The sequence below is a fragment of the Staurois parvus genome, unplaced genomic scaffold (assembly GCF_062004578.1).
Source record: "Staurois parvus isolate SC_StPar_1 unplaced genomic scaffold, SC_StPar_1.0 ptg001302l, whole genome shotgun sequence".
NCBI lineage: Eukaryota > Metazoa > Chordata > Amphibia > Anura > Ranidae > Staurois > Staurois parvus.
Window position 1 is genome coordinate 10,569,370 of NW_028319098.1, and position 27,312 is coordinate 10,596,681.

Here is a 27,312-nt window from a genome sequence, read left to right on the forward strand (position 1 = left end):
CTTTGGAAGACTGATGAACCTCCGATTCAGGCACAGTAGTACTATGCAGAGCTGGTATGTGTCAAGGTCCTACCTTTTCCAGAGACTGTGCGGCTTCATGTACTGGCGTCCATCTTGGGTTTCTGCAGAGCATGGTGGGAGTCTTTTATGCCTTCAGGTCTCTGAGGTCCATCCCCCCTGAGGGGTGTGGCTAAGTACATATAAGCCTGTGATCCGCACATGCTCTTTGCACTTGTGTCTTGCTACAGCTCTGTGTATACTCTCGTGACTCTTCTGGTATCTGACTCGGCTTGTGACTAGACCATTCTCTGTGTTTTCCTTTGATCTGACCTTCCGTTGCAGAACCCGGCCCGTGACCTGTGATGCTTGTCTACTGTTCTGTACCGTTTTGTCCCGTTGTTGTTGACCCGGCCTGCCTGACTACGCTATTGTCATTTACTACCAGCTACACTCCATTGGTGGCGGCCATTACCGCAGCCGGGGTGTCTCGGGGGCCGCGACCTGGTTCCTGGCTGCGTCAAGTCCATCCCCACCATCAGGGGCCCTGGTGAAGGGCAGCCTGGGACTTAGACTCTGCGCCCTGAGGGACTTCGGTCTGTTGGTGGTGGTTGTCGTCAGTCAGTGCGTTACCCTGCCACTAGGCCTACCTTCCGTTCCACAGCCCTGCCTTGACAGTATGGTAGATCGTCAAGCGTGCACCAGAGCAAGGCGGGAAGCAGGGATGGGAGACAGGAGCAGTGTCAAAGGAATAGCCGGGGTCATCAACGGACGGACAGCGAGGTACCAAATCATAAGCAAGCCAAAGTCAGGAGCAGAGCCAAAGTCAGAAACAAGTTTCAAGCAGGAGAGTAATGAGAGCCAGGTCAGGAACAAGCCGGGTCAGCAACAAGAAAATCACACAGTAACGAGCAGGAAACGGGGAACAGCTGAAGACCAGTCAGCACTCAGCACAGGCAGAGGCACCTTTTAAATATTCCATCTGGCACCAATCTTCACCATGCGTGTGCGTGATTGTGCATTTCTGTGCACAAGCGCACGTCTATTCACCAGTCGTCTCACGGGAATTCCCTTACACTTAACCTGGAAACAACCAGGGATTCCCTCACTTTGGAGGGATTTCTTTTCACTTCCTGTTTTGGCTATGGGAGAGGTAGTGAAGGGAAATCTCCTCAACGTGACACAGATTGCAAAAAATTACCTGATAACCCTCCATTGCTCTATCCAACATGAAAATGAGTTTTAGCTTTAGTTCCACTTTGAAGGCAAAATTTTATTTTCCTATTAGTTTTGGATGAAGTGGAGAGGGGTTAGAACACCTATCAGGTTTTTATTGTTCACTGTAGAACAAGGAAAGAGAGGGCACACCAGCCTAGTGCATTAAATAAAAAGGTAACTTTATTAAGTTCAAAGGAGATACTTACAAATGACTGTAGTGACAAAGGCATATCTGTATGCAAAGAAATCATGTCACCAAGTCAGCTCCCAAAGTACGAGAAGGCCCACAAATGGCTGACATGTTTTGAGGGGCGATCCCCTCTTCATCAGAGCCATCAGACTGACTGATTTCCCCTGACCCTTAGAGCAGCCTTTCTCAACCAGGGTGCCCAGGACCCTGGTGTGCCTTGAGGATTTTTCAGGGGTGCCTTGGCAAAATGTCTAAAAATTGCCCAAAACTTGTATACAAGCCAGCAGATGGAAGAAGCCTGCCTTTTAGTTACACAAAGCCACAGGTCGTCATTGTGCAACATTACGACCTTCTAGCTGCCAGCATCTTGACAACAAATTACATCATCAGTTGATAAGGAGGATGTTAGCTGCCTGCACAGCATCCTCGTTTGCCCATCTCCATCAGTGCTGAGGTCACATTAGCTCAGTTATGGATAAAAACTGAGGGAGAAGAGAAACATTGGAATACTAGTCAGTACCAGTGTACAAAAGTGTATTTGCTTTGGAAGAATAAATCACCTCTAATATTGGGTGTCCTACATGTGTGGGTGTCGCTGTGGTATATAAAACTATTAGAATAGTTTTTCACATTTTAGAATGGGGTGCCCTTTTAAAATGGACAGTTTTGAGGCACCCCATTTTACAATGGGGTGCCTCGGGGACTGTCCATAATTTGAAAGGGTGCCTTGACTGAAAAAAAGGCAGCAAGGCCTGAGCTGATGCTGGATGTTTTTAAGGACTGGAAATATTTCCATCATCTTATAACTTTTGAGCACGGGAGACATTCTTCTTGTTCTTGGATTTTTATTGTTGTCCGTGAGCCTGTTAGGAAGATTTATTCTATTTGTCCTGGTGACATCTATTAAAAATTCCACATTTTTGGGTTGTCCTTATAACAGTAATAGTGGTAAATCCTCTAGTGTTCTGGTGACAACAGTTTCTCTCATATTGGAAGGCTCTCCTCTCACTTCTTGTTTGGCTATGGAAAAGGAAGTGAAATCTCCCCAAATGGGACACAGCAAAAAAAAGACATAGCGGATATCACCCTTCCTTACTCTATCCATGATAAATCAAATGTCTTGGACTGTCCATTTACTGTAATACAGCACTATTAGTTGATGAATTTGTGGAAGCCATAGTGATAATAGAGGAAAGTGCTGGAAGTTTGTGGATGGGAACTCTGTGGATCTGTCCCACACATCAGAAGTAGGGTTGCTACCTCATCCTTTTAAAGCCGAACACGTATTAATTCCACAGGTTCTGTGGCTGATTAAGGTGGTAATTAACCACTTGCCTAGCGGGCACTTCTACCCCCATCCTGCCCAGGCCAATTTTCAGCTTTGAGCTGTCGTACTTTGAATGACAATTGCGTGGTCATGCAACACTGTACCCATGACATTTTTATCATTTTTTTTACACAAATAGAGTTTTCTTTTGGTGGTATTTACTTGCCGCTGGTTGTTTTATTTTTTGTGCTATAAACAAAAAAAAAAAGAGCACAAAATTAGAAAAAAGTTTTTGTTTCTATTATAAAATTTTGCAAACAGGTAATTTTTCTCCTTCAGTGATGTGCGTTGATGAGGTGGCAGTAATATGCAACAATGATGGGCATTGATAGGTGGCACTGCTGGCTATTGATCATCAGTGCCAATCCGTCCTCTGACAATTGACAGTTATCGGCAGTACTTTCTTCATGCTGTGACAATGTAAGGAAAGTGTAGCTGATAACTGGCAACTGCACTTACCGGTGATCTCTTGTGTCACTGGACACAGCTGATCACTTGGTGAAAGGCTGCTGTGATTGGCCTTTTACCACATCACGTGATCAGCTGTGTCCTCAGCGATCAGAGATCCCCAGGAGCGTGCGTTCTGGGAGGACATCATATAACACCCTCCCAGAACTGGACAACCGCGTTGTAGCCGTCATTCAGCTATAGCACGGCTGGCAAGTGGTTAAACTGAGTGCCTTATGTACAATAAGTTAGCCTCAGAACCTGTGTAATTAATGTGTTCGGTTCAGTGGCCACCTTAATCAGAAGTATCTGTGAACATGTCGCCGTTCTCTGAACGTGCCTAGACTCCCTGACAGCACTGGCCGCTGAGGGATGCTGTGTCCGGAGACCAGAGACACTGTCACCGGTATAGTGATCCGCCTTCCCCATACAGAGAACCCCCAGCATGGACTCGGCACATCCTCCATACGTATACCGGCCATCCCCTGACACACCGAGCACAGCGTGTATCCACACACTAACATCAGCCACAGCACACCGGAAGAGGAAGCTTTCCGACCATTCCATGCTTCCAGCGCGGCCTGATGATGTCACTTCGCCGCATGTTTATCTGGGCTCCGCGCATGCGTGTTGCCCTCTTTTCCGGTGGTGAACATGGCGGGGACAGAGTGAGTAGTCAATGGCCTCTGTGTAATCGGCTCCCATCCGTGTGTCGGATCGCCTCTCCCCATGTTCACATCTCCTCCGCAATGTGGGGGGACAGTGCCGAGTAGACTGGGCGCCGTATTACCGCTGGATGGGGCGGTAGGGCGGTGTACGAGGGGCCCGGAGTTGGCTGCGGCCTGACAGTCTGTGCCCGGGGCCCCTCGCTTCATGTACGGTGGGCCTCTACTGGGTGAAGGGAGCGCCGTGTTACCAATAGAACTGGAGAGCCCTCCGTGTACTCCTCACCATGTGTGATCCAGTCAGTGCCGGGCTCCCTCCACTCTGCATAGACTGAGCCATGGGAAGTGTATGGGGGCAGCCAGGAGACATCAGGGATCACATGCTGCATGGAGATGGGGGAGAGTTAGGGATACTAGAGACCATGGAAGCCACTTACCTGAGACCACCCACCCCACAGCAACACCTGGAGTCATGGTGAGGTCTTGAACACAGGCAAAAATCAATGAGCCAGGATCAGTGGGTAGAAGGTCACTTATATCAGGGGGCTCAGCGGGTACAATGTCATTTGTATCAGGGGGCTTAGCGGGTAGAACGTCACTTGTATCAGGGGGCTCAGCGGGTAGAACGTCACTTGTATCAGGGGGCTCAGCGGGTAGAACGTCACTTGTATCAGGGGGCTCAGCGGGTAGAACGTCACTTGTATCAGGGGGCTCAGCGGGTAGAACGTCACTTGTATCAGGGGGCTCAGCAGGTAGAACGTCACTTGTATCAGGGGACTCAGCGGGTAGAACATCACTTGTATCGGGGCTCAGCGGGTAGGACGGCACTTGTATCAGGGGGCTCAGCGGGTAGGACGGCACTTGTATCAGGGGGCTCAGCGGGTAGGACGGCACTTGTATCAGGGGGCTCAGCGGGTAGGTTGGCACTTGTATCAGGGGGCTCAGTGGGTAGGATGGCACTGGTATCAAGGGGCTCAGCGGGTAGGATGGCACTTGTGTCAAGGGGCTCAGCGGGTAGGATGCCATTTATGTCGGGAGGGGGCCTTCAGTGGGTAGGATGCCCTATATGTTGGAGGGCACAGTGGGTACAGTGCCATTTACATTTGGTTGGGGGTTATAGGATGCCATTTACAGTGAAGTTTGAGTCAGTGGGTAGTAGGTCGCTTAGATTGGGGGGGGGGGTAGCAGCTCATTAACAGTGGGGGGCTTTATGGGTAGAATGCCTCTTTCCAGACCGCTGAATAGATGATTGGTGTCATTGGCTCTGCAGTGTTGTTACCCAGGCCTATGTAGGCACCTTCAGATGGGAGGCCTCAGCTCAAAGAACCCCTAGTAACCTCTGCAGAGAATGGCTGCTGTAGGAATCTACGCCTGGGAATAGATTGAAATCTAAAACACTGCAGCTTTATGATGTCCAGAAAGTAATCATGAGAGTGGATCCCAATATTATTATTATACAGTATTTATATAGCACTAAAAGGTTTGCTCAGCGCTGTACATTATAGTGGGGGACAGAACATGAGACAATACAGTGACAAAACAAAACGCGAGGGGGTCAAGGGCCCTGCTCTTTCGAGCTTACAATCTAGGAGGATTTCCAGGATTATTCCACTTTTGTGATCATGTTTTATCCATATTTAGGCTGTAACATGAAACATGGTCACGTTTCCCAACCCCCACCACCAAACTACCCCCCCCCTTACCTGAATTGTGGGGTACTTCTTCTTGCAGCCTTCTGTGGTGTGTTTTTTTTTTTTTTTTTTTTTGTGAATGGATACACATGATCACCCCACATGACCTGTGAATGGGAAGACTAAAAGTTGTATCTGCCACTGTGGGAGAAGGACACATAGATGTGAATGGGGCACAATCGCAGGGATATCATTACCCTTGTAGTCCATGTTTTTTTTTTTTTTTCCTCCTCTGGCACCCTAAAACTAGGTTTGTACCTCTGTACACACTTGAGGCTGGCATGAAAACTATGCAGGCGTCTGTGCATTGCACCCACCACACATTGATCATGGTTGCAGTGCTCTGCAGACTCCAGTGCAAACATTTAACAAATGCACATATTTTATTGTGCATTTATGTTATTGTATTGCAACAGGTGGATTCTGCCTTAAATTCTGAATTTTGACCATCTTTAAGTCTTGTTTGTTGTAGTGCAAGTAGTTCTAATTGGTGTGAAGTTTTTTTTTTCCTTATGTGTAAATGTTGAGCAAATGTTTTAAAAAAAGCTTTTAATTGCAGGGGGAAAAAGTTGCCATCCATTCCAGAAAGCCTTTTGAAAAGGCGAAAAGCCTTTGCGCAAGCCAAGGCCAAAAGGGTCAAGAAAATCCTGGCTGATAAGAAGGTGAGGGTTTTTTAATATGAACCTTCTAATGTTTGTATGGCTTACCCTGATCCGGTCCTCATTTTGTTTTCCTAATTCAAGGATGAAATTACAAGTATGGAAATTGTATTTTTTTTTTCCTGTTCAGGCCCGCAAAGCAAAAAGGAAGATCATTTACAAGAGAGCCGAGGCCTACTACAAAGAATACAGACAGATGTACAGGCGTGAAGTGCGTCTGGGTAGAATGGCCCGCAAAGCTGGAAACTATTATGTGCCTGCTGAGCCCAAGTTGGCATTTGTCATTAGAATCAGAGGGTAAGCAACTATAAAGCTGGAATATTAATGTTCTGTTCTCCTTCTCAGGCTTCACCACAGATATTAGAACATGCTCTGGGATTTAAAGGGGCCCTGTGAGAATACCCACTAAAAGGCTTTTGATGTAAGCGGGTCACAAGAGAAACCTGGAGCCTGCCACTGCTTAGTGATATTAAAGGTTCAAACTAAAGCAAAAAAAATAACAAACATGTCATTTTTGCCTGCTCTGTGCAGTGGTTTTGCACAGAGCAGCCCCATTCCCCCTCTTATCAGTGCTCCTGGCCCCTCCCACCTTCAGTTCCCCCAAGGAAAGCCGCGCATGCTATGGAGGCACTGGTACATGCTCACTCCTGAGCCCTCTCTGTGTGTGTCTGGCTGTGATTAAGCCTATGGCTCCCACTGTTCTCTCAGCCAATGAGGAGGGAGAGACCCGGGACAGCCAAGGCTCCTTTGAGAGGGGCTCGGGTAATTTTTGGGGGAGCAACTTGTAGGGTTTTTTTTTTTTTACCTTCATGCATAGGCAGGAGTAAGCACTGGCAAGGTGAGTATAGCAAAGACTGTTGGGTCCTTTTGCAATTGCATTGCTCTTTGGGCAAAGGTGCAGCTTCTACATCCATTTTAGAAGTATTTAAAGTGATCCTAAACACACATGGTTTAGTTTATATTATCCCTTTTCTTTCTGTATGTGGATGATGGCACTATCATTTATTTTTTTTACTAAATACTTTTCTTTCCTAATCGTTATACAGCTGTCACATGGCCCATCTGGTTCCTAGCCTGTCGACAGGAAAACAGTGGCAGGAGGAGCTTCAAATCTTTATTATTTTTTGGCAATAATATGGTGTTGGCGGATTTCTGCCAGTCAGAGGCTTTGTCACGCCCCTCCAGCTTGTTGTAGCCTCCTTAGCGGTATTCCCTAGTTTAGCTCGGGGTAAAGTTTCAGTACCACAAGCGGTAACCCCGAGCTACACTCGGGCTTACCATGAGTCGCTGCTCCGGGATCTGTTCTTCTCTTACCTTGTCCTGCGCTCCTGCGATGTCCCTCCTGCAGTGTCCCCTGTAATGTCCTCTGGCGGATGCCGGCATCTGTCTTCTGGGTTCCATTTCCTGGGACGTACAGGGATGGAACGGCGGGAAATTTGAAAATGGGGTGCCCCTGTCACTGTGGATTCACATTATAATTGGGAGCACCTGCATGAAGATTGTTGTGTGTGTTTCTTCACTTAATAGGACGGATCTATATACAGGGAGGAATCGCAGCACCACATTTTGATATAATCTTTTTGTATAAAGTTATGTGGATAGGGAATTTATAGCGCTGCACCGTTTGTAATTTATTAATGTTTGTGAAAAAGTTTCAAGTGTTTTTGCTAAATGTGTTCAGTCTTTACAAGTCCCAGTGGAGTAGACTGTCTTGCTCCTTTGCTTATTTTTTTTTTTTTTTTTTTTCTCTTTCTCTCCGAAGGCTTGCAGTTTGTATGTTTCCTTCAGACAGATTATGGGTCTATAAAAGAGAGTTGTCAGTGGTAGTTAACTTTGAAATCTGTAATGGTCTGGATGTTATTTGGGGGGGGTCTACGATTGTGGGACACAAGTAGATAGAAAAATAGGTGTTTGACTATAACCAGCTGCACACCCAGTCTATCAATCAGGTCTTTTTGTAGCATGCCAAGCAGAGCTACTGTAATAGTGCCTTAATCTCCTGTTATCAGTGTATACCTCGATAGTAGCAGGTTAATGTAACTAGCAAGGCTGAGATTTACAAAACTTAATTTACATCTCTAGTAATCAGGCCTGTACCCCAGTGCAGAAAATATTGTAGTGTACTCTTCATGTATCCTACTTCTTGAAGCAGCATTACAGCAGTCTGTATTCCGCAACCATACCTATTTTACCCAAAGTGCGATGAAACAAACTTGTGTATTCTTAAATTGGTAGGAAAAGTGAGTGCAATTCTCCAAAGTCTTGTGTTGCATACAAAACTGAAACTGATGGTACCCCAACATCTGCTGGGTCACATTTTCTATATTAGTTTCCACAGACCAATTTAGATCTACTCTACCCAATCTAGGCAAGATGCCTAGAAGTTGTTGTGTTAAAGCTTTGCTTATGTGTTTTATTTTTTAATTTTATAGTATCAATGGAGTTAGTCCAAAGGTTCGCAAGGTATTGCAACTCCTCCGCCTGCGCCAGATCTTCAACGGCACCTTTGTCAAGCTCAACAAGGCTTCTATCAACATGCTGAGATTGGTTGAGCCCTACATTGCTTGGGGGTGAGTGCCCTGTCTTGTGGCAGCAACCTAAAGTATAAAAGTAGTCGTCCTTTCCAGCCAGAGAAAAAAGCTTGTAAAAAGTGCATGCACCTTCTGCGGGAGCTTTCATGGAGCCCCACAATATTCCTCCAGATAATCAGTGGACAAACGCAAACACTGCCTAGAAGTGCCAAAACTTCACCCATTTAGAATGGTCTGCCATTTGGGTATATGGGGGGGGAGGGGGACATGCAATGAGTGCACATATATTTTATACCGGTTTTGTTTTGTTTTCCACAGTTAAAAATGTCTTTTTACATCATAGTAAATGGGTTGGTGCAGTTGGTACTAACTAGCCCAGCCTTTCTCAACCTTTTCAATGCAGAGGAACCCTTGACATAACTTTCCGCCCTCAGGGAACCCCTGCTAAAAATGACTTTATCTACAATTCATGATACATTAGTGTGATAGAGGTAAGAATGCTCCTTACACTTGTGGTCATTAGGAAGAATTACCTCCTTACAGATTGCCAAAAAGATTAGATCAATGGTGTCAGTGGGAACTTACCTGAGAGGCAAACATTGCTCAAGGAACCCCTGGCAACGTAGAGGAACCCTAGGGTTCCACAGAACCCTGGTTGAGAAACCCTGGTCTAGCCTATTCTCTGGACTTTGTAGAACATAATCTATGTGTCAAGGGCTTCACGCTTCTAGACATTTGTGCTTCTGTTCTAGAGTGGTTTGGTTTTCCCTGCCATTTGCATGGTGGTAAACTAATTTTTTATCTTTTTTTTTTTTTTTTTTTTTTTCAGTTATCCCAATCTGAAGTCTGTGAAGCTGCTTATTTACAAGCGAGGATACCTGAAGATCAAGAAGCAGCGTATCCCCCTTACAGACAACTCTCTGATTGAAAGATACCTAGGTATGCCACAATACACAATAGGGTTAATTTACTAAAATTGGAGAGTGAAATCTGGTGCAGCTCTGCATAGAAACTAATCAGCTTCTAGGTTTTATTGTCAAAACGTAACTGAATAAGCTGAGTTGTTACCGTGCATAGCTGTACCAGATTTTGCATACTCCAGTTTTAGTAAATCAACCCCAATATGTCCGCCCCCACAGAGAAGATAATTTCCAGAACCATCCACTTTAAAGACTTGAATGCAGGTCTAATAAGGTTCTTGTTTAGTGTGGGGGAAGAGCAGTGTAAGGAGATACTCCGTTATTAGCTATTAAAGTTAAGTGTTGACTACTACAGGTGTAGTGTTTTGGTCATTGCTGCTCTATTGGCTTGTTTAGGCAGGTCTGAGGTGTTCTTACTGTCATGTATATACAGCACTATTGCAGGTAAAATCTGCAGACACTTAATGGGTTGGTTTTGTGTGGGTTTTTTTTTCCTTTCTGTATATCCTTTTTGCCAGTGGGGTAGCCAAACGTAGTGATGGGCTAGTAGGAATGTGTTGTGGTGGAGAAAGAGCCTTTGTCAGAATGTCTCAGGATTTGGCTGTAAAAGCAATGTACAGGAGGCTGCTGCAAGTATGTGCAGGCACCATTTAAGTGTCTACACTGTATACCTGCAACAGTTTTTTTTTTTTCTGGTTTTTTTTTTGTGGGGGGGGGGGGTCCTATTTTGAAGTTCTTGACAATGTAACGGTTACCTTCCCTTTTTCTTTATTTTCACTAATGCTGAAGCAAAATAATATAAAGCCACCAGTGCTTTTTAGTTTCCTCTAAATGTGTACAAATGGTACATTTTCTTGAAAGTATCTAAACTTTGACCTCTTAGGTAGTCAGTTACTATAATATATTTGCTATTGGGTATCGTGTGCAAAATTTTTGAATTTTTTTCAATAAAGTTCCTGCAGCATCGCATTTAGATCTGATAAGATAAATATTGGGGGCTGTCACTGCTGACTTTCTGAAAATGCAAGTTGACTGGCTGTTACCAGACACACCATTTTTATTGTTTTGAGTTTGACATGGAACAGATAAGGCATTGAGCCAGAAGTCCCAGATCTGCTTTTTTTTTTTTTTCTTCATATTTCACTATGACCAAAGTAGTTTGTTACCATAGCAACATTGTACTACTTTGGGAAAGTGATCAGTATTTTTTTTTTTTTTTACACAATTTTCTTATAGCAAAGAATTAATTTGCTATAAGCAAGCATTTATCTGAATGAAATCAATTTATTCAGTTTTTTTTTTTTTTTGTTTTTTTTTTTTGATTAGCTGTGATTTGGCCACGGCTAATCACATGACACAGCTGGGCTGTGATTGGCCCAGCTTGTGCATGTGATCGCTGTGACCATTCACAGCTAGCCACACTTGTATACAATGGATAGCATGTAAGGAAGACATCCATTGTATACAACTGTCATGTGACCTGCTGTGATTGGTCACAGCAGGTTAAATGGTACTGACAACGGGGCCGGTACACAGATCTGTCATCAGCCATGTCCAAGGTACACAGGGACTGTGACAGATTGTGCTGCAGTGCGGCCCTGCGGGCAAGCGCAATGCATGTTCCGGAAAGGACACCGTGTGGCGTCCACCTGGAGGGACGAGGTGTTCGCCCAGCCGCCATCTGGCTATAGGCCGGGCGGCAAGGGGTTAATGTGCTAGTATGTGTTTGCATATTGGTACATTATGCCTTTTTCCTTGCAGGGGAAATTTTTTCTTTTCCTAACTTTACTACATCTTTAATGTTACCTTTTTACTAGCTATCTTCTGTGAACTGTAAAAACCCTTCCCCTGTTTAATTTGGAGACATTGTATACACTTCAGGGGTTCCAAAACTAAGACGACTAACCATATATTTTATTCCATTAGGGAAACGTAACATCATTTGTGTTGAAGATCTGATCCACGAGATCTACACTGTTGGCAAAAACTTCAAGGCAGCAAACAATTTCCTTTGGCCCTTCAAATTGTCCTCTCCCAGAGGTGGAATGAAGAAGAAAACCACACACTTTGTAGAAGGTGGCGATGCAGGCAACAGGGAAGACCAGATCAACAGACTGATAAGAAAGATGAACTAAAAGGTAAGGTCTTCTCCAAAAATTCTCTGATTTATATGAGGTAGACAGACCTAGAGTTTGGCAGTCAGTCTAGTGTGTTAAACGGACCTGTTGGTGGGGAAAAGGCTTTGTTAGAATTTGCGGTAATCTGCTTGCTACTGCAGCTAGAACAGGTTGCTGTTAGGACAGGACCTGTGTCAATGTGTTTTGTGCTTGTCAATGACATCAATTTGAGATGAGATTATTCAGAATTTGACTTGCAGTTCACCTAAGTAGTTTTTAATTCGTATAGATGTATGGCTGTTCACACAGGCCATTGTTGTGATGGGAATTATTGATATGAAATCAGTTTTTCCCTTCTTAGACGTCTGGCTGGAATGACAGCATATGTGTTTCTTGTGCAAGCCTTCATTAACAGAGAAGTATGGGAATGTTGTTTTTTGTTTTTTTTAATGCTACGTAGGTGGATGCAGCATCATTTGATACTGTATCTGTCGCCCACCAGGTCGAAGGGTGGGAAATGAGCAATTGGACACCGCTGATCGCTCAGTTGTCCCTGCCGCTCCGAACAGAGATCACTGACTTTCAGTCTCTGCTGTCTGCTCTGCTCCCCTGCAGCGCTCACTAAAGCGCTGGGCTGTGGAGGGGGAAGGAGCACCTGGCTTAGGCTCTCCGCGGGTTGCTAAGAGGCTGAGCCAGGTGTCGGTCTAGACATCTGGGTATATCCCGACTTTAATTTCAGGATCTTTCCCCATCTTGGACCTGACTGAGTGCTCTTAGCCAACAAGTGACTTTAGCCCGCTGTCAGCTGAAAACGGGTCACAGGAGTGCAGAATGGACTGCATTCCTGTGGTCCACAGAAGTACAGCCAAACAAGCTTTGGCTCTACTTCTTTTAATATACCCAATATCTTACACACCATGCTATTCCTGCAAGTACTTTTCTTGCACCATGTTGATTTTCTGCTTTAAACTAGGCGCTCAATCATACGAGAAGTACCCCTTGAAGAGCTATCTGCAATGGATCACATTTCAAAGGGCATTCGACAGGTGGTGAGGAGACAGTATGTCACCACTTCACTGCCTGATTTAATCCTATAAATACCACACTACCACATCACAGTAGTTTGTTGCAGCCCCATAGATCTGCATTAGTTGCATTCAGCAGCTTCAAAGCCTTCCAAAAGGGACATATCTCATTTTTGCTGCAGCTGCACAAAGCACAGCAACACACCAACGGTATGTGTACATTCATGAGCAGTTGGATGTCTCTGTTCAGGCTGCTGGTTGGGGGGGGGGGGGTGCACAGACTGTGGCTCGCCTGATATGACGTGTCGCACGTGTGAATGTTTTAAAGTTTTTCTAATCGTTAGTGGATAAAATTGACATTTGTCTTCCACTGCAGTGACGAGATTGGAAGAAGCAGGATGAAAAACTTCTCACTAAATAATTTGTAACATTATACAGGTGAAACTCGAAAAATTAGAATATTGTTCAAAAGTTCATTTATTTTAGTAATGCAACTTAAAAGGTGAAACTAATATATGAGAGGCTCATTGCATGCAAAGCAAGATATTTCAAGCCGTGATTTGTCATAATTGTGATGATTATGGCTTACGGCTCATGAAAATCCACAATCTCAGAAAATTAGAATATTACATGCAATCAATAAAACAAGGATTGTACATAGAACAGTATCGGACCTCTGAAAAGTATAAGCATGCATATGTACTCAGTACTTGGTTTGGGCCCCTTTTGCAGCAATTACTGCCTCAATGCGGCGTGGCATGGAAGCTATCAGCCTGTGGCACTGCTGAGGTGTTATGGAAGACCAGGATGCTTCAATAGCGCCTTCAGCTCTTCTGCATTGTTCGGTCTCATGTCTCTCATCTTTCTCTTGGCAATGCCCCATAGATTCTCTAAGGGGTTCAGGTCAGGCGAGTTTGCTGGCCAATCAAGCACAGTAATCCCACTGTCATTGAACCAGGTTTTGGTGCTTTTGGCAGTGTGGGCAGGTGCCAAGTCCTGCTGGAAAATGAAGTCAGCATCTGCGGAAGGAAGCATGAAGTGCTCCAAAATCTCCTGGTAGATGGCTGCGTTGACCCTGGACTTAATGAAGCACAGTAGACCAACACCAGCAGATGACATGGCTCCCCAAATCAACACAGACTGTGGAAACTTCACACTGGACTTCAAGCATCTTGCAGTGTGTGCCTCTCCATTCTTCCTCCATACTCTGGGACCTTGGTTTCCAAATGAGATGCAAAAGTTGCTCTCGTCAGAAAAGAGGACTTTGGACCACTGAGCAACAGACCAGGTCTGTTTTTCTTTAGCCCAGGTAAGACGATTCTGATGTTGTTTGTTGTTCAGAAGCGGCCTGACAAGAGGAATACGCCATTTGAAGCCCATGCCCAGGATCAGTCTGTGTGTGGTGGCTCTTGATGCACTGACTCTAGCCTCAGTCCACTCCTTGTGAAAGTCCCCAACCCTTTTGAATGGCCTTTTCCTGACAATCCTCTCCAGGCTGCGGTCATCCCTGCTGCTTTATGCACCTTTTTTCTTCCACACTTTTCCCTTCCACATAACTTTCTATGAATGTGCTTTGATACAGCACTTTGGGAACATGCAACTTCTTTTGCAATTACCTTTTTGAGGCTTTCCCTCCTTATGGAGGGGGTCAGTGATGGTTTTCTGCACAACTGTCAGGTCAGCAGTCTTTCCCATGATTGTGATTCCTACTGAACCAGACTGAGAGACCATTTAAAGGCTCAGGAACCCTTTGCAGATGTTAAGGCTTAGTTAGCTGATTAGAGTGGGACACTTTGAGCCGAGAATATTGCACCTTTTCACAATATTCTAATTTTCTGAGATTGTGGGTTTGGGGTTTTCATGATCTGTAAGCCATAATCATCACAATTATGACAAATCACGGCTTGAACTATCTTGCTTTGCATGTAATGAGTCTATCTCATATATTAGTTTCACCTTTTAAGTTGCATTACTGAACTAATTGAACTTTTGCACGATAGTCTAATTTTTTGAGTTTCACCTGTATGTGGTTTTTGTTCAGTAAAGTCCATTCATTCAAAAATCAAATGCTAAAAGCAAATAATCTTTTGAACAACATTCAGAAGTTCTGATCATTTTTGTCAGACTTTTCATTTGAAATTCTATCCATCTATGGTCAGTGAGCTGACCAAAAAAAATACCCCTTGATTCCTCCATCCACACAACCTGAAGTGGTTGGAGGGAATTCATTCCCCACCCCCACCTGGGCATGATACTGACTCAGAGCTGTCACAATACACTGATCAATGGCTGCAGCAACTGATCAACATGCTTTCCAATTTGTTTATTTTTAAGGATTTTTTTGGGGGGGGGGAAATAACATATTTTTACAGGAAAAGGTGCATTTATTTTTTCCCTAAGGAGCCTGGAAAGCATTGCATTTGTGATCAGTTGATCAGGGGTACAATGTTGAACTCCTGCAGATGAGCCCTGCAGCTTTCAGCCCGTACCTCTGATACGTGCTGTTTACAAGCTACAGGGCCTGTGAATGAATTAAGAGGCTGTTCATCAGCAACCCCACAGTCCATTCAGAACTACAGCTGCATTTGCTGATAGTAGTTGTAGTTCATGCATTCACAGGGAGCTGAGTGAATGAAGTGACCCTGTGGGCAGAGCCCCACATGGCTGTGCTACTTTTGAATTGACCTTTGGTGCAGGGAGAAGATCTTTTGACAGGGTGATCGAGGGGTCTGGCTGCTAGAGCTGGAATATGTTGCATGTTACAAAAGGTGAAGTTACCCTTTTAACAGTCAACTTCTGTCGAAAAGGGATGGCAATTGAGTGATCAAAGTTTGTATACTACCTGTTGAACCAGCTGAATTTCAATCCATCTATTTACTCCTGCTAATATGGCAGATTGACTCTTCTAATCAACAGAGCTGCATTCAGCAGTGTCTAGGCAGGTTGATGGATCCCCCAGCTATTAGGACAGTGCCTTTTGCGTTGCAGTCATTTATTCCACTATCGGGTAGTAAGGGTACATGCTTATAACATGCAGTCAGCTATTCTGTGCATGTTGCTTCATATATTTTTGTAAATATTTTATTCTATCTTTTCATGTGACAACACTGAAGAATTGACACTTTGCTACAATGTAAAGTAGTGAGTGTACAGCTTGTATAACAGTGTAAATTTGCTGTCCCCTCAAAATATCTCAACACACAGCCATTAATGTCTAAACCGCTGGCAACAAAAGTGAGTACACCCCTAAATGACAATGTCAAAATTGGGCCCAAAGTGTCATTATTTTGTGTGGCCGCCATTATGTTTCAGCACTGCCATAACCCTCTTGGGCATGGAGTTTACCAGAGCTTCACAGATTGCCACTGGAGTCCTCTTCCACCCCTCCATGATGACATCACGGAGCTGGTGGATGTTAGAGACCTTGTGCTCTTCCACCTTCTGTTTGAGGATGCCCCACAGATACTTAATAGGGTTTAGGACTGGAGACATGCTTGGCCAGTCCATCAACTTTACCCTCAGCTTCTTTAGCAAGGCAGTGGTCATCTTGGAGCTGTGTTTGGGGTAGTTATCATGTTGGAATACTGCCCTGAGGCCCAGTCTCCAAAGGGAGGGGATCATGCTCTGCTTCAGTATGTTACAGTACATGTTGGCATTCATGGTTCCCTCAATGAACTGTAGCTCCCCAGTGCCGTCGGCACTCATGCAGCCCCAGACCATGACACTCCCACCACCATGCTTGACTGTAGGCAAGACACACTTGTCTTTGTACTCCTCACCTGGTTGCTACACACACTTGTCACCATCTGAGCCAAATAAGTATATCTTGGTCTCATCAGACCACAGGACATGGTTCCAGTAATCCATGTCCTTAATCGGCTTGTCTTCAGCAAACTGTTTGTGGGCTTTATTGTGCATCATCTTTAGAAGAGGCTTCCTTCTGGGACGACAATGTGCAGCGTATGGTCTGAGCACTGACAGCCTGACCCCCCACCCCTTCAACCTCTGCAGCAATGCTGGCAGCACAGATGTCTATTTCCCAAAGACAACCTCTGGATATGATGTTGAGCACATGCACTCAACTTCTTTGGTCTACCATGGCGAGGCCTGTTCTGAGTGGAACGTGTCCTGTTAAACCTCTGTATGGTCTTGGCCACCGTGCTGCAGCTCAGTTTTAGGGTCTTTGCAATCTTCTTATAGCCTAGGCCATCTTCATGTAGAGCAACAATTCTTTTTTTCAGATCCTCAGAGAGTTCTTTGCCATGAGGTGCCATGTTGAACTTCCAGTGACCAGTATGAGAGAGTGATAGTGATAACACCAAATTTAACACACCTGCTCCCCACACCTGAGACCTTATAACACTAACGAGTCACATGACATCGGGGAGGGAAAATGGCTAATTGGGCCCAATTTGGATATTGTCACTTAGGGGTGTAGCAGTTTATAGACATTAATGGCTGTGTGTTGAGTTATTTTGAGGGGACAGCAAACTTACACTGTTATACAAGGTGAACACTCCTTTTACATTGTAGCAAAGTGTCATTTCTTCAGTGTCACATGAAAAGATAGAATAAAATATTTACAAAAATGTGAGGTGTGTACTCGCTTCTGTGAGATTGTTTCTGTTGTCCTAATTGTAGTTCATGTGCACTGAATTTAGCTTTATCCATTCATTATAACACATATACTTCAAGATCAATCAACTATAAAATGAAATACAGTACAGGTGTACCTCGGTTTATGAATTTAATGCGTTCTCCGGGACATTTCGTATTGCAAAAAAATTGTAAACAAACGTGGTTTCCCGTAGGAATGCATTGAGAACCAATTAATCTGTTCCGGAGGTCAGAAAAAAGTTAAAAAAAAAAAAAAAAATTGCTGTCACTATAGGTCAGTGCCGGTTTTTAAATGTAATTACTGGCTTCTTTTTCTTCAGCTGTCACCCACCCCTTCCCAGCTAAAAGTTTCATTTTAGTTTGTTTCCCAAGATAAAGAAACAAAGTATCCTTTAGCTCTGGGCAAAGTGAGTTAATTCTGTGAGGTATAGTGAAGAAAAAAAAGCTGGCAATTACATTTAAAAATCTGCACCGACCGACAACTAGGAAAATATCTATATATTTTATTCAACTTGAAATTACAATATACAAGCAGATGTCAGATTCTGTTCAGATTGATTTCGGATTCCTATGCTTTTACCAGAACACACCAAACTTGCAAATGTGTCAAACATATTCTTACCATAGTAATATAGAGTGTTGGGGAAAAACTGGTATCCTGCATTGTCCTGTTGTGTGTTGTTGTTTTTGTTTTTTCCCCCTCCCCCCCATTAACAGATTTTGTTTTCTGTATTTGCAGGTTTTCCGTGGATGCTTCCTGTCCAGTCTGTCAATAATAAAATCTACTTACAAAATCTTCAGAGTTGTTTTATTCTATGCAGCAATTGTGAATTCTGATATTGTGCATTCATTTTGTAGACTCTGTATTAGGGAAAATGTTTAGTGCTGTCAGCTTTACATTTTATTTTTCAAGTAGTTTTCTTAAAGGAAATCTGCAGTGAGGTTAATATGGAGGCTGCCTTTGTTGACCTCTTCTGAGATAAACAATTCCCTGTGTTCTGCCTTTTTTTTAAATTTTTTTATAAACGTATCCTGAGTTGAAGAAAATAAACCTTTTGAAGTAGCCACCCGTGAAATGGTGGGGAGTTAAGGTGGCAAGTGCTACAGTGGAAGCTTTGGAGGGAGTGGTGAAAAAAAAAATGATTTTAGATGTGGTGAGTGTACCAGTTCTATAAGAGGATATAAGGTATTTGAGTGTGTAGATAGAGTATACCCCACTGACTTGCTTAACCCAGGGCAAAGCACACCCACCCTAGTCCACATTTTATATTAAACCCTTCTGGGCCCTGTAAGAGCTTCTCATTTCTGGGGGGCAGCTATTATGGTCATGTGATTGGCTGACATTTATTTCAGGTACTTATATAGCACTGTCAATTTACGCAGTGCTTTACATATATACTGTACATTCACATCAGTCCCTAACCCTCAAGGGGCGGACAATCTAATGATTGGAAAGTTCCCGATCGGAAGTTTTCCGTTAACTGCAGAAAGCACACTCTTGGCATAGAAAAGCGTTTACAGAGGGCAGTATAGATGTTGCCTCTTGGCCTAAAGCCCAGCCACTGAGAGGCCTGCATATATGTGTGTTTCTGGTGAGAAGAGGTTAAGAGGAGTTATGGGACCAGGATGTGTGAGTTTCTCTAGCTGAGCATTTTGCAGTGTTTTGTTGCCTTTAGCTAGAATAGGTTCAATTGCTGATGATGGCAAATATCAGTAACTTAAAGCAGAGCTCCACCTAAAAGGGGTAGTTCTGCTTTAAGCTTTTGTCCCCTACTCCCCATTAAGGATTGGCACCTTTTGGGGGAGTGGGTACCTGAATTTGACAGGTACCTACTCCCACTTCTGCTGCAATTGGAAGCAGAAGCTGCAAAAATTTGTCAAATAAGACTGGTTTTAACCCTTGCTGGAAATATCCCGCAAGGGTTAAAACCAATAATATAAAATGTGGACTAGGGTGGGTGTGCTTTGCCCTGGGTTAAGCAAATTCTTGCTGGAAAAAAAGTGTTTATAGCTGTAATCAGTTATAAGTTTCATAGGGGGGAGGAAAAGTTAGTTTGAACTAAAAATAATAAACTAAAGATAAAGGAATATGTTGTCCTCCTTGACTAGATTTAGCCTTCTACTGTTTAGGCGGGAACAAATGGCACATAGCTTTGGACTTTTTCTTTGTAGCTTCCTGTGCATAGGGCACCTAGTTCTTTATTTCTATCCTTTTGGCCCTAGCTGTTTTTAGCAAACCTCTACCTAAACATAACTTTAGCCATAAAAACTTGGTAAAAAAAATGTTATTTAGCAGAGAACATACATTCCACATTTAATAATTATGCTACTAAAATTAGTATGTGCTGTATATTACCTCCAGCATTGTGCCTGGGGTTTTTTTTCCTTGCTGAAGGCTTCCATTTTGTTGAAGCCCCGAGCAGCAGTAAATCTTTTTAATTGGTTGTAAATGTTCAAGGTTTTTTCCCTTCCCATCTTTCAGGATTGTACCTTGAGACCTCACCTCTTCCCCACCTGAGGGAAACCCCTCCACCCAGCATAAAAGTGCAGCATCGCTACACTTACCTCGGTAATGTTTCCTCCGTGGGGGAGACAAAAGTCACGGAAGCCCTTCCAGGGTGGTCAAATGGATTGCATTTTGCCTGAAAGATGGGAGCGGTTTGGACTGGGTGTGGCTCATCAGGTGTCCATATCAAGCCTCCCCCCTTCTAATTTGCCAAAGGAGGGACCAAACCCCTTGGAGTAAAGGAGGGGGGTCCCTTTACCTGATCTTGCTCCGACCTGGCTCCCACCAGGGGAGGTTGGGTGTGCCCAGTGTCCACGCTGGGAGAAGTCCTGCTGCCCCACAAAAATTTGCCAGCAAATGGAGGCCAGATGATGGGGAACATCACTTCTGGCAGAGAAGTGTGACATGACTTCAGGCTTAGTCTCTTGAATCGTGGACCGGAGTGTGGTGGTGTTGAGGGCTGCATCCTGCAGAGGCAGACAATGCAGGACCAGGGTGGACCACCTTGGACCATGTCCAGAGCAGAGGCACCAGCCGTCCACAGGTAGGTGGCTCAGAGGAGCTTTTTTTTTTTTTTCCCTATCTGGCCCCTGACTTCAGGGGGTGCCCTCCTGGTGGTCAGAGGGGCTGGGAAGGTATCTTGGCTAGATGACTCCCACGCCCTGCCAGGAGGGGGGGAAGGGGGCCAGTCCCTGTTGTTTAATGGGAGCCCTGGTTTTGTGCTCTGTTTGCAGGTGAAAGCCAGGGAGAAGCCCAAGCCACACCACGGGGCTAAAAATAAGTGACCTTCAACGACTCCTGGATGAAGCTGCTGTGTGAGTCTTGTGGTGAGGGCCTGATCAGGGAGCAAGTTATTTCTCAGGAGACCTGACAGCTACCTTTTTGATTCCTTTAGGTCTCTGGTTGAGAATTTATTGCTGCCTCAGACACGGGATTCTTTTCCCCTCAGCAGATCGAAGTTTCTCTGGCGACCAGTAGGGAGATGGGGGGGGTCCTAGAACCAAGTTGGAGCAGGACCCATCCCTGGGTTTGGATTCCCTGGAAGACTCTGAAGGGGAGGGTCCCTTGAACAAGTCCAGAGGCGCCTCTAGATATAAATTTTCCCTGGAGGAGGTTGATGACTTACTGGGAGCCATTTATGCTGCCTTTGAGATTAAGAAAGATAAGAAGCCCCTCACATTGCATGATCAAATGTGTCTGGGTATGGAGGAACAAATGCATAGTCTTCCCTGTATTAAACATAAAGAGGGAGTGGCAGGATCAGGAGAGAAAGCCTTGGTGAAATCTCTCAAACACAGGTTCCTGCTTGATGAGGATTTGTCCACGGTGTGGAATAACAGCCCCAAGGTGGACACTGCATTTTCCCAGGTAGCTAGGAAGTTAGATCTTGCCTTTGAGGTCATGAGGGTCTTGTCTGACACCATGGATAGAAGAGTGGATTGCCTTAAGTCCTGGGACTCCACACTAACCAACCTAAAGTCTGCCATGGCCACTAAAGTGTTAGCTCGGAACATGGAATATTGGCTCACACAGCTACAGGCCCATATTGTGGCAGGGTGCCCGATGGACAAGATATTTTCCTCCTTCCAGACCTTACTACAGTGGGTGGGCTCAATTTTGGATTCTTCAGCGGAGTCAGTAAGGATGGTGGCGAGGTCAGCTGCCCTAACTGCCTGCAGAGCCCTGTGGCTCAATGCATGGCAGGGGGACATCGCCTCCAAGGTTAAACTTTGTGGCATCCCGTTCAGAGGGGATTTTCTTTTTGGCTCGGGTCTCAACAGTGCTGGATCGCACCACAGACAGGAAAAAAGCCTTTCCCCTTAAGAGCTCCAGGCACGGGGAAAAAATTGAATCCCCAAAAGTGGGTCCAAGCCATTAGGTCAGAGGTATAGGAAAGGCCCAAGGGCAAAAAGGAAGGGGAGGAGCAATTTTCTGTCCTGAGCAGCCCCAAAAATCGCAATGATGGTAATCCCCCGGTAGCAGGAACTCTCATCGGGAAGTGGTGTCCTCCAGTTCCTTTATCCTGGGTACAATGGGAAGGGGTGCCACCTGGAATTACGGAGACCGCTGCCACAGAGGTTGTTGGTGACAGCTTCCAAGATGTGCAGAGAAGGCATCGGCCCTGCTCTCCTTTTTGCAGGAGTTGGAAGAGCAGAGGGCTGCCATCAGGGTCCCCTCCTCAGAGATTAGCATGGGTTTCTATTCCCACGTCTTTGTGGTCAGAAAGCCCTCAGAGAAGTACAGGCTTATTCTGAACCTCAGGCCCTTGAATGAGACCATAAAACACAAGCGATTCCATCTGGATTAAATTTTTTCTGTCAGGTGTCCCCCCCCCAACTGCTTTCTGGCCTCAATAGCCCTAAGGGACGCTTACCTACATGTTCCAATTGCTGATGCTTTTCAGAAATTCCACAGGTTGGCGGTACGGGGCCCCAGTGGAATCCTTCACGTGCAGTTCTGAGCCTTGCCCTTTGGGCTTTCCTTTCACGCCCAGGATTTTCACAAGGATCATGGCAGAGGCCCTGGTGTCTCTGTGTGTAAGGAGAGTCTCCCTGATGGCTTACCAGGGTGATCTCCTGTTTGCAGACTCAGGAATAGCTGTCGCAGGACATAACTTTGGTGATGAGACACCTGGAGAGCTTAGGCTGGCTAATAAACTTATTCAAGTCGAATTTGGTCCTGGCCCAAAGGATGGTGTACCTGGGCTCCGAACTGGATTTTACCCTTCAGAAAACTTTTCTACCCCAGGAAAAAATCCTAACGTTAGACAGGGGAATCTGGCAGCTGCTAGGGAACCAGGCCGTGTCTCTAAGAGAGTCCATGTCGGTGTTGAACCTGCTAACCTTGTCCATTCCTGCGGTACAGTGGGCAGGTTTGCATTTGCGGCCCCTCCAGCTTTTCCTTCTGGACATCTGGGATCGCTGATGGGAGTCTTTGGATGCCTTGGTTCAGGTAACCCCCTGGGTGAAGAGGACCCTCTGGTGGTGGCTCAGGTGCTGTTTTGGTTCTTACCCATCTCCAGGGAAGTTGCAACAGACGCGAGCGCCAGAGGTTGGGGAGTGCACCTAGAGGGGTCTGTAGCGCAGGATTCTTGGCTACCAAAAGAGAGGGACAGATCCTTGAACTAGAAAGAACTCAAAGCGTTATAGCAGGCCCTTGTGGCCTTCCAGGAGCAGCTACGGGGACCACACAAGTGGGTCCTCTCGGACAACTCCTCCGTTGTGGCGTATGTCAACCGATGGAGAGACTCGAAGCAAGACTCTGTGGTCCCTGGCCTCGGAACTGCTCACCTGGGCAGAGACCAATGTAGCCTTCTTATCTGCTGCCCACCTGAGAGGGGATCTGGACCAAGTGGCAGACTTTCTCAGAAGGAGGCAGCTGAGGGAATCAGAATGGGTACTCAGTTTGGAGCTCTACCAAGCCATCACGGGAGTGGGGGTCCCCCATCCACAGACCTTTTCGCGGTGGGCCAGAATACCAAAGTCCAGATCTAAACTGTTTGGATGGGGCGTTGGCAGTGGATGCACTAGCGCAGCGGTGGGATTTTTCTGTGTTACACCTTCCCCCCAGCATACTTATTGCCATCAGTTCTGAGGAAATTCAGATCCAAGCGAACTTCCCTGATCCTGATAGCCCTGCACTGGCCCCAACAGGTTTGGTTTTTCGCCCTGGCTGTCTACCCTCCTTGGATAGTGCCATGCTGAGAAGACTTGCTTTCTCAGGGTCTGGTCCTTTGTCTGATCAGGTGTTTGAAAGAAAAAAAAAAAGTAATGCAGCTTTGTTTTGCATACTGTCACCAGTCCGTGTCCCTGATCCCTAACACACGAATTCTATGATGATACTGTACTGCCCTGGTGACAGTATGTAAAAAAAATAATGGGAAAATCAAATTTTTAAAAAATTTCTTAATTTTGAAAAAAATTACAACTTCAAAAAACTTGCTATGCCCCTTTCTAAATATCTTATTATTATTATTATACAGGATTTATATAGCGCCAACAGTTTGCTGAGCGCTTTACAATATAACGGGAGACAATACAGCAACAATACAGTTCAATACAAGAGGGAAAGAAGGGCCCTGCTCCTTGGAGCTCACAATCTAGGAGGGATTTTAAACTATTTTCCAAAAAGTGGTAATTTTGGGGGATATTTGTACTATCCTGGCAGTTTTGGGCCTCAAGAAATCAGAGTGGCCATTAGTAATGATTGATTTTCTCATATATATATATATACAGTATATCATAGTTTGTGGACTTTATAACTTTCCTACAAACTAAATAATATACACTGGTTTGGGTTATTTTTACCAAAGAAATATAGAATAAATTTTTGCCTTAATGTATGAAAAAAGATTGCTAAATTTTATAATCGATTTGGTCTTTGTGAATTTTGCAAAAAATAAACAAACCAGTGGTGAAAAAAATGATAAAATTTTAATTTGGGTACAGTGTTGCATGACTCCATAATTGCCATTGATTGACAGCTGAAAATTGGCCTGGACAGGAAGGGAGTGAAAGTGCCCGGTATTAAAGTGGCTAGTAATGTATGTATGCATAAATTAGGCCAACTGAAAAAAATATTTTATATAAACCATGCAAAGCAGTTCATAAACAGACTGTAAGATGCCACAGTAACCAACAATCAAACCCTCCTTTAAGACTGGTCTTGTGTATTGTGATAGTGGGAGCACTATACAGAATGATTAATTTCTAGTCTATAACACCTGTGTTGTCGTAGCGCTACCAAAGAAGGAAAACCTACCTACCTGTGTCCCACATTGCATTGCCTGAGTGACCTATTGCCCAGCCTGAGCATTACCAAATGGTTATGCTATCTGGTAGACTTTCTGAACAAGCGTGGCTGACAGAATTACAAATCTTTAGGCAGATAAAACCATTCTCATGTTTATCACCATTTTAGTGGTTTGCCAGGAGCTCAGTTTTCAATAAATCAAATATCATTTTTAAGGTCATCCCCTGGGTAACACTGGTCCCTAAACTAGGCTACAGTCATGACTGTTAAATTCACAAAAACGTTTGGGTTTCCCTGTGTCTGACATCTGAGTCAAGTGCAAGTGGGAGTTAAAACATAACTAAAAAAAACAAAAATTCATTGCATGTGGTGTTTTTTTTCTTTTTATTTGGAGGGGATCAGCCAGTAACACACCTCCTGTCTTAGGGTAGTCATTCACTCCTCCACTGTATCAATGGAGGAGCAACGTAGCCGCACTTTGATAGCAGCATTAATACAATTAAAGGTACAGCGCAATAAACCTATCAGTACAATTTGTGTACAATAAATACAAATGTAACCAAAGTCCAAAATTTAAACATCCAATTGAATCTTCACAATGCATGCACATCCAAACGTGACTGTGTACACTTCTTCCTTTCTTCTTTGCACAATTAGTGCACCTCCACCACACCAGGTGAAAAACCTGATCACCTCCAATATATAATTAGGAGCTTATCCCATCCACAATACAGCAGCCCTTCTGATCCCGAAATCCTTTTCTTATCCAGGTGATAACCCACTTGTCCTCCGCTAAGTCTCAGAGATTGATGGATATGTGACCATGTATTAAAAAGGCCAAAAACATAGTGCTCTCTGTTTTGAGACTTTATTTTCCCTACCATTAAAATAACACATAATATTCATGTAAAAACAGCATATATCAAAAATTGTGATGCTCACAACTCCACGAGCAAGATAGCAGTCAGCAATGGTGCCAAGGGTTGGCTCCTCCTCTCTAAATGTGTTGCGCCTACATACAGGCTTCTTCAGGGTTGATAGGTTTATTGCGCTGCACTTTTAATGGTATTCATTTTGTGAGGGTGATGTAAAATTCACTAACAAGTGTTCAGCTTGCATTATAATAGTGTGGTAGAGATTGTTCACTGGTATCTGTACAAGTACATATGTATATGTAGTTCTGCTGATTACAAAGCACTTGAATAGCAGCATTGTCAGTCAGTGGAGAGGGTAGTGTTGGATGCTAGGATGAGTTATGCCAACAAAATCCATCCTGATTCCAAATGCACCATTTGCTTTACACTCTGTATAGCGTTGGATTTTTTACATACTGTAGCCAACATACAGCATGGCCTAGGGTGGAAGTGCTGCATAGGGAAGCTCATAGTTACCCACACATGTTGCTGATTGTTTATAATAAATCGTTCCACACTTCCTTCCTTCCTGCCAGTGCAATCCAATTGGGTCCTGCATGTTTCTGTCCCTGCACATTTTTTGCATTTTAGTTGGCTAAACAAGTGTAGTTACTGCACTGTTTTAGTGGATTGTGATAGACAGTCCACGTTTTATTAGATGATCAGTAAAATGACAATTTTATAGTCTTGCTACTGTATGTTTCTTGCTCTTTAAAAAACAAATTTCTTACTCTCTTAAGTAAACAATCAGATATAGGTTGACAGAACAATGATGATAATTAAGATGGCACCTTCATCCGGAGTCTCACCCTTGGTGACTCATTAGGAGAAAAGTATCTTTTAATGTAAACAACCCCCATAAAAGGGAATGAGTCTCTTTGGGGACAATGATTGGAAGATATCAACACGGATGGACGAACACGCAGAAACCCAGTGGACTTTTCACCCAATCAATGTATATGCTTTGCCTGCATCATATGCCCTATAAATGATACTGTTAGTTCCTCAATAAAACAGAATTTTAGGAAGTTGGCAAACTGCGAAGTGTCAGTGTCTTACTTCCACGTGCACGTATTCTCATATTAATTTGGCTCACTGGTAGATCACGGTAAATGGTCTGTAAGTGACCGAGTCCAAGACACTGTATTGTCTCTTTCTACCAGCCCACCCCTTATACCCATCTGTCTCCAATCAAATAAGATATCGCAAATTAAACTGCAGAGCCACTTGTCAAAATCATCTGAGCTGGGCTCCTGTACACACAATATACTTTCCATTCAATCCTATGGAACTCTGTTGCTGTAGCGGAGTATAAAGCCTCCATGGGGCTGAAAGAGTATACTGTGTATGTACAAACAGGGCTGCCTTTAGAAATAATGGGGCCCCATACAACCTTCTTGATAGGTTCCCCCCTCTTATGCCCTGCTTAATATGACACTAGTTTCAGTGTAGAGCAGTACATAGAAAAGTGCAATGAGTAGTCTGCAGTGCAGGGTAGTAAGAAATAACATAGCAGAGCTATGGAGTGTATGAAATGCAACAGTAGAAGAGTGCAAGGCAGTCAAGTGAGCTGTATGTAATGACAGGGCAGACTGTCTGCCCTGCCACTACACACTGCTCACTGACTGTTCACCTCACCCCAATATACTGTCCACTGTTTGTCTGCCCTGCCACTACATACTGCTCACCGACTAACAGTGGACAGTATATTGGGGTGAGGTGAGCAGTCAGTGAGC

The 27,312-nt window shown here is 44.4% G+C and overlaps 1 protein-coding gene across 1 annotated transcript; it reads left to right on the forward strand.

Annotated features, from left to right (window-relative positions):
* Positions 1-3,791: 3,791 nt before the first annotated feature.
* Positions 3,792-18,198, forward strand: RPL7 (ribosomal protein L7). Its single transcript, XM_089661038.1, has 7 exons — positions 3,792-3,847; positions 6,095-6,197; positions 6,325-6,491; positions 8,627-8,764; positions 9,555-9,664; positions 11,572-11,783; positions 18,144-18,198. Exons 1-6 carry the CDS (start codon positions 3,834-3,836, stop codon positions 11,778-11,780), a joined length of 741 nt encoding a protein of 246 aa, XP_089517164.1. The 5' UTR covers positions 3,792-3,833; the 3' UTR covers positions 11,781-11,783; positions 18,144-18,198.
* Positions 18,199-27,312: the final 9,114 nt, after the last annotated feature.

What these genes read in the sequence shown, in the direction of transcription:
- RPL7 (XM_089661038.1), top strand. An exon ending in AAATCCTGGCTGATAAGAAG is followed by an intron (nt 6,198 to 6,324) that starts GTGAGGGTTTTT and finishes TTTCCTGTTCAG; the next exon opens with GCCCGCAAAGCAAAAAGGAA. An exon ending in TCTGATTGAAAGATACCTAG is followed by an intron (nt 9,665 to 11,571) that starts GTATGCCACAAT and finishes TTATTCCATTAG; the next exon opens with GGAAACGTAACATCATTTGT.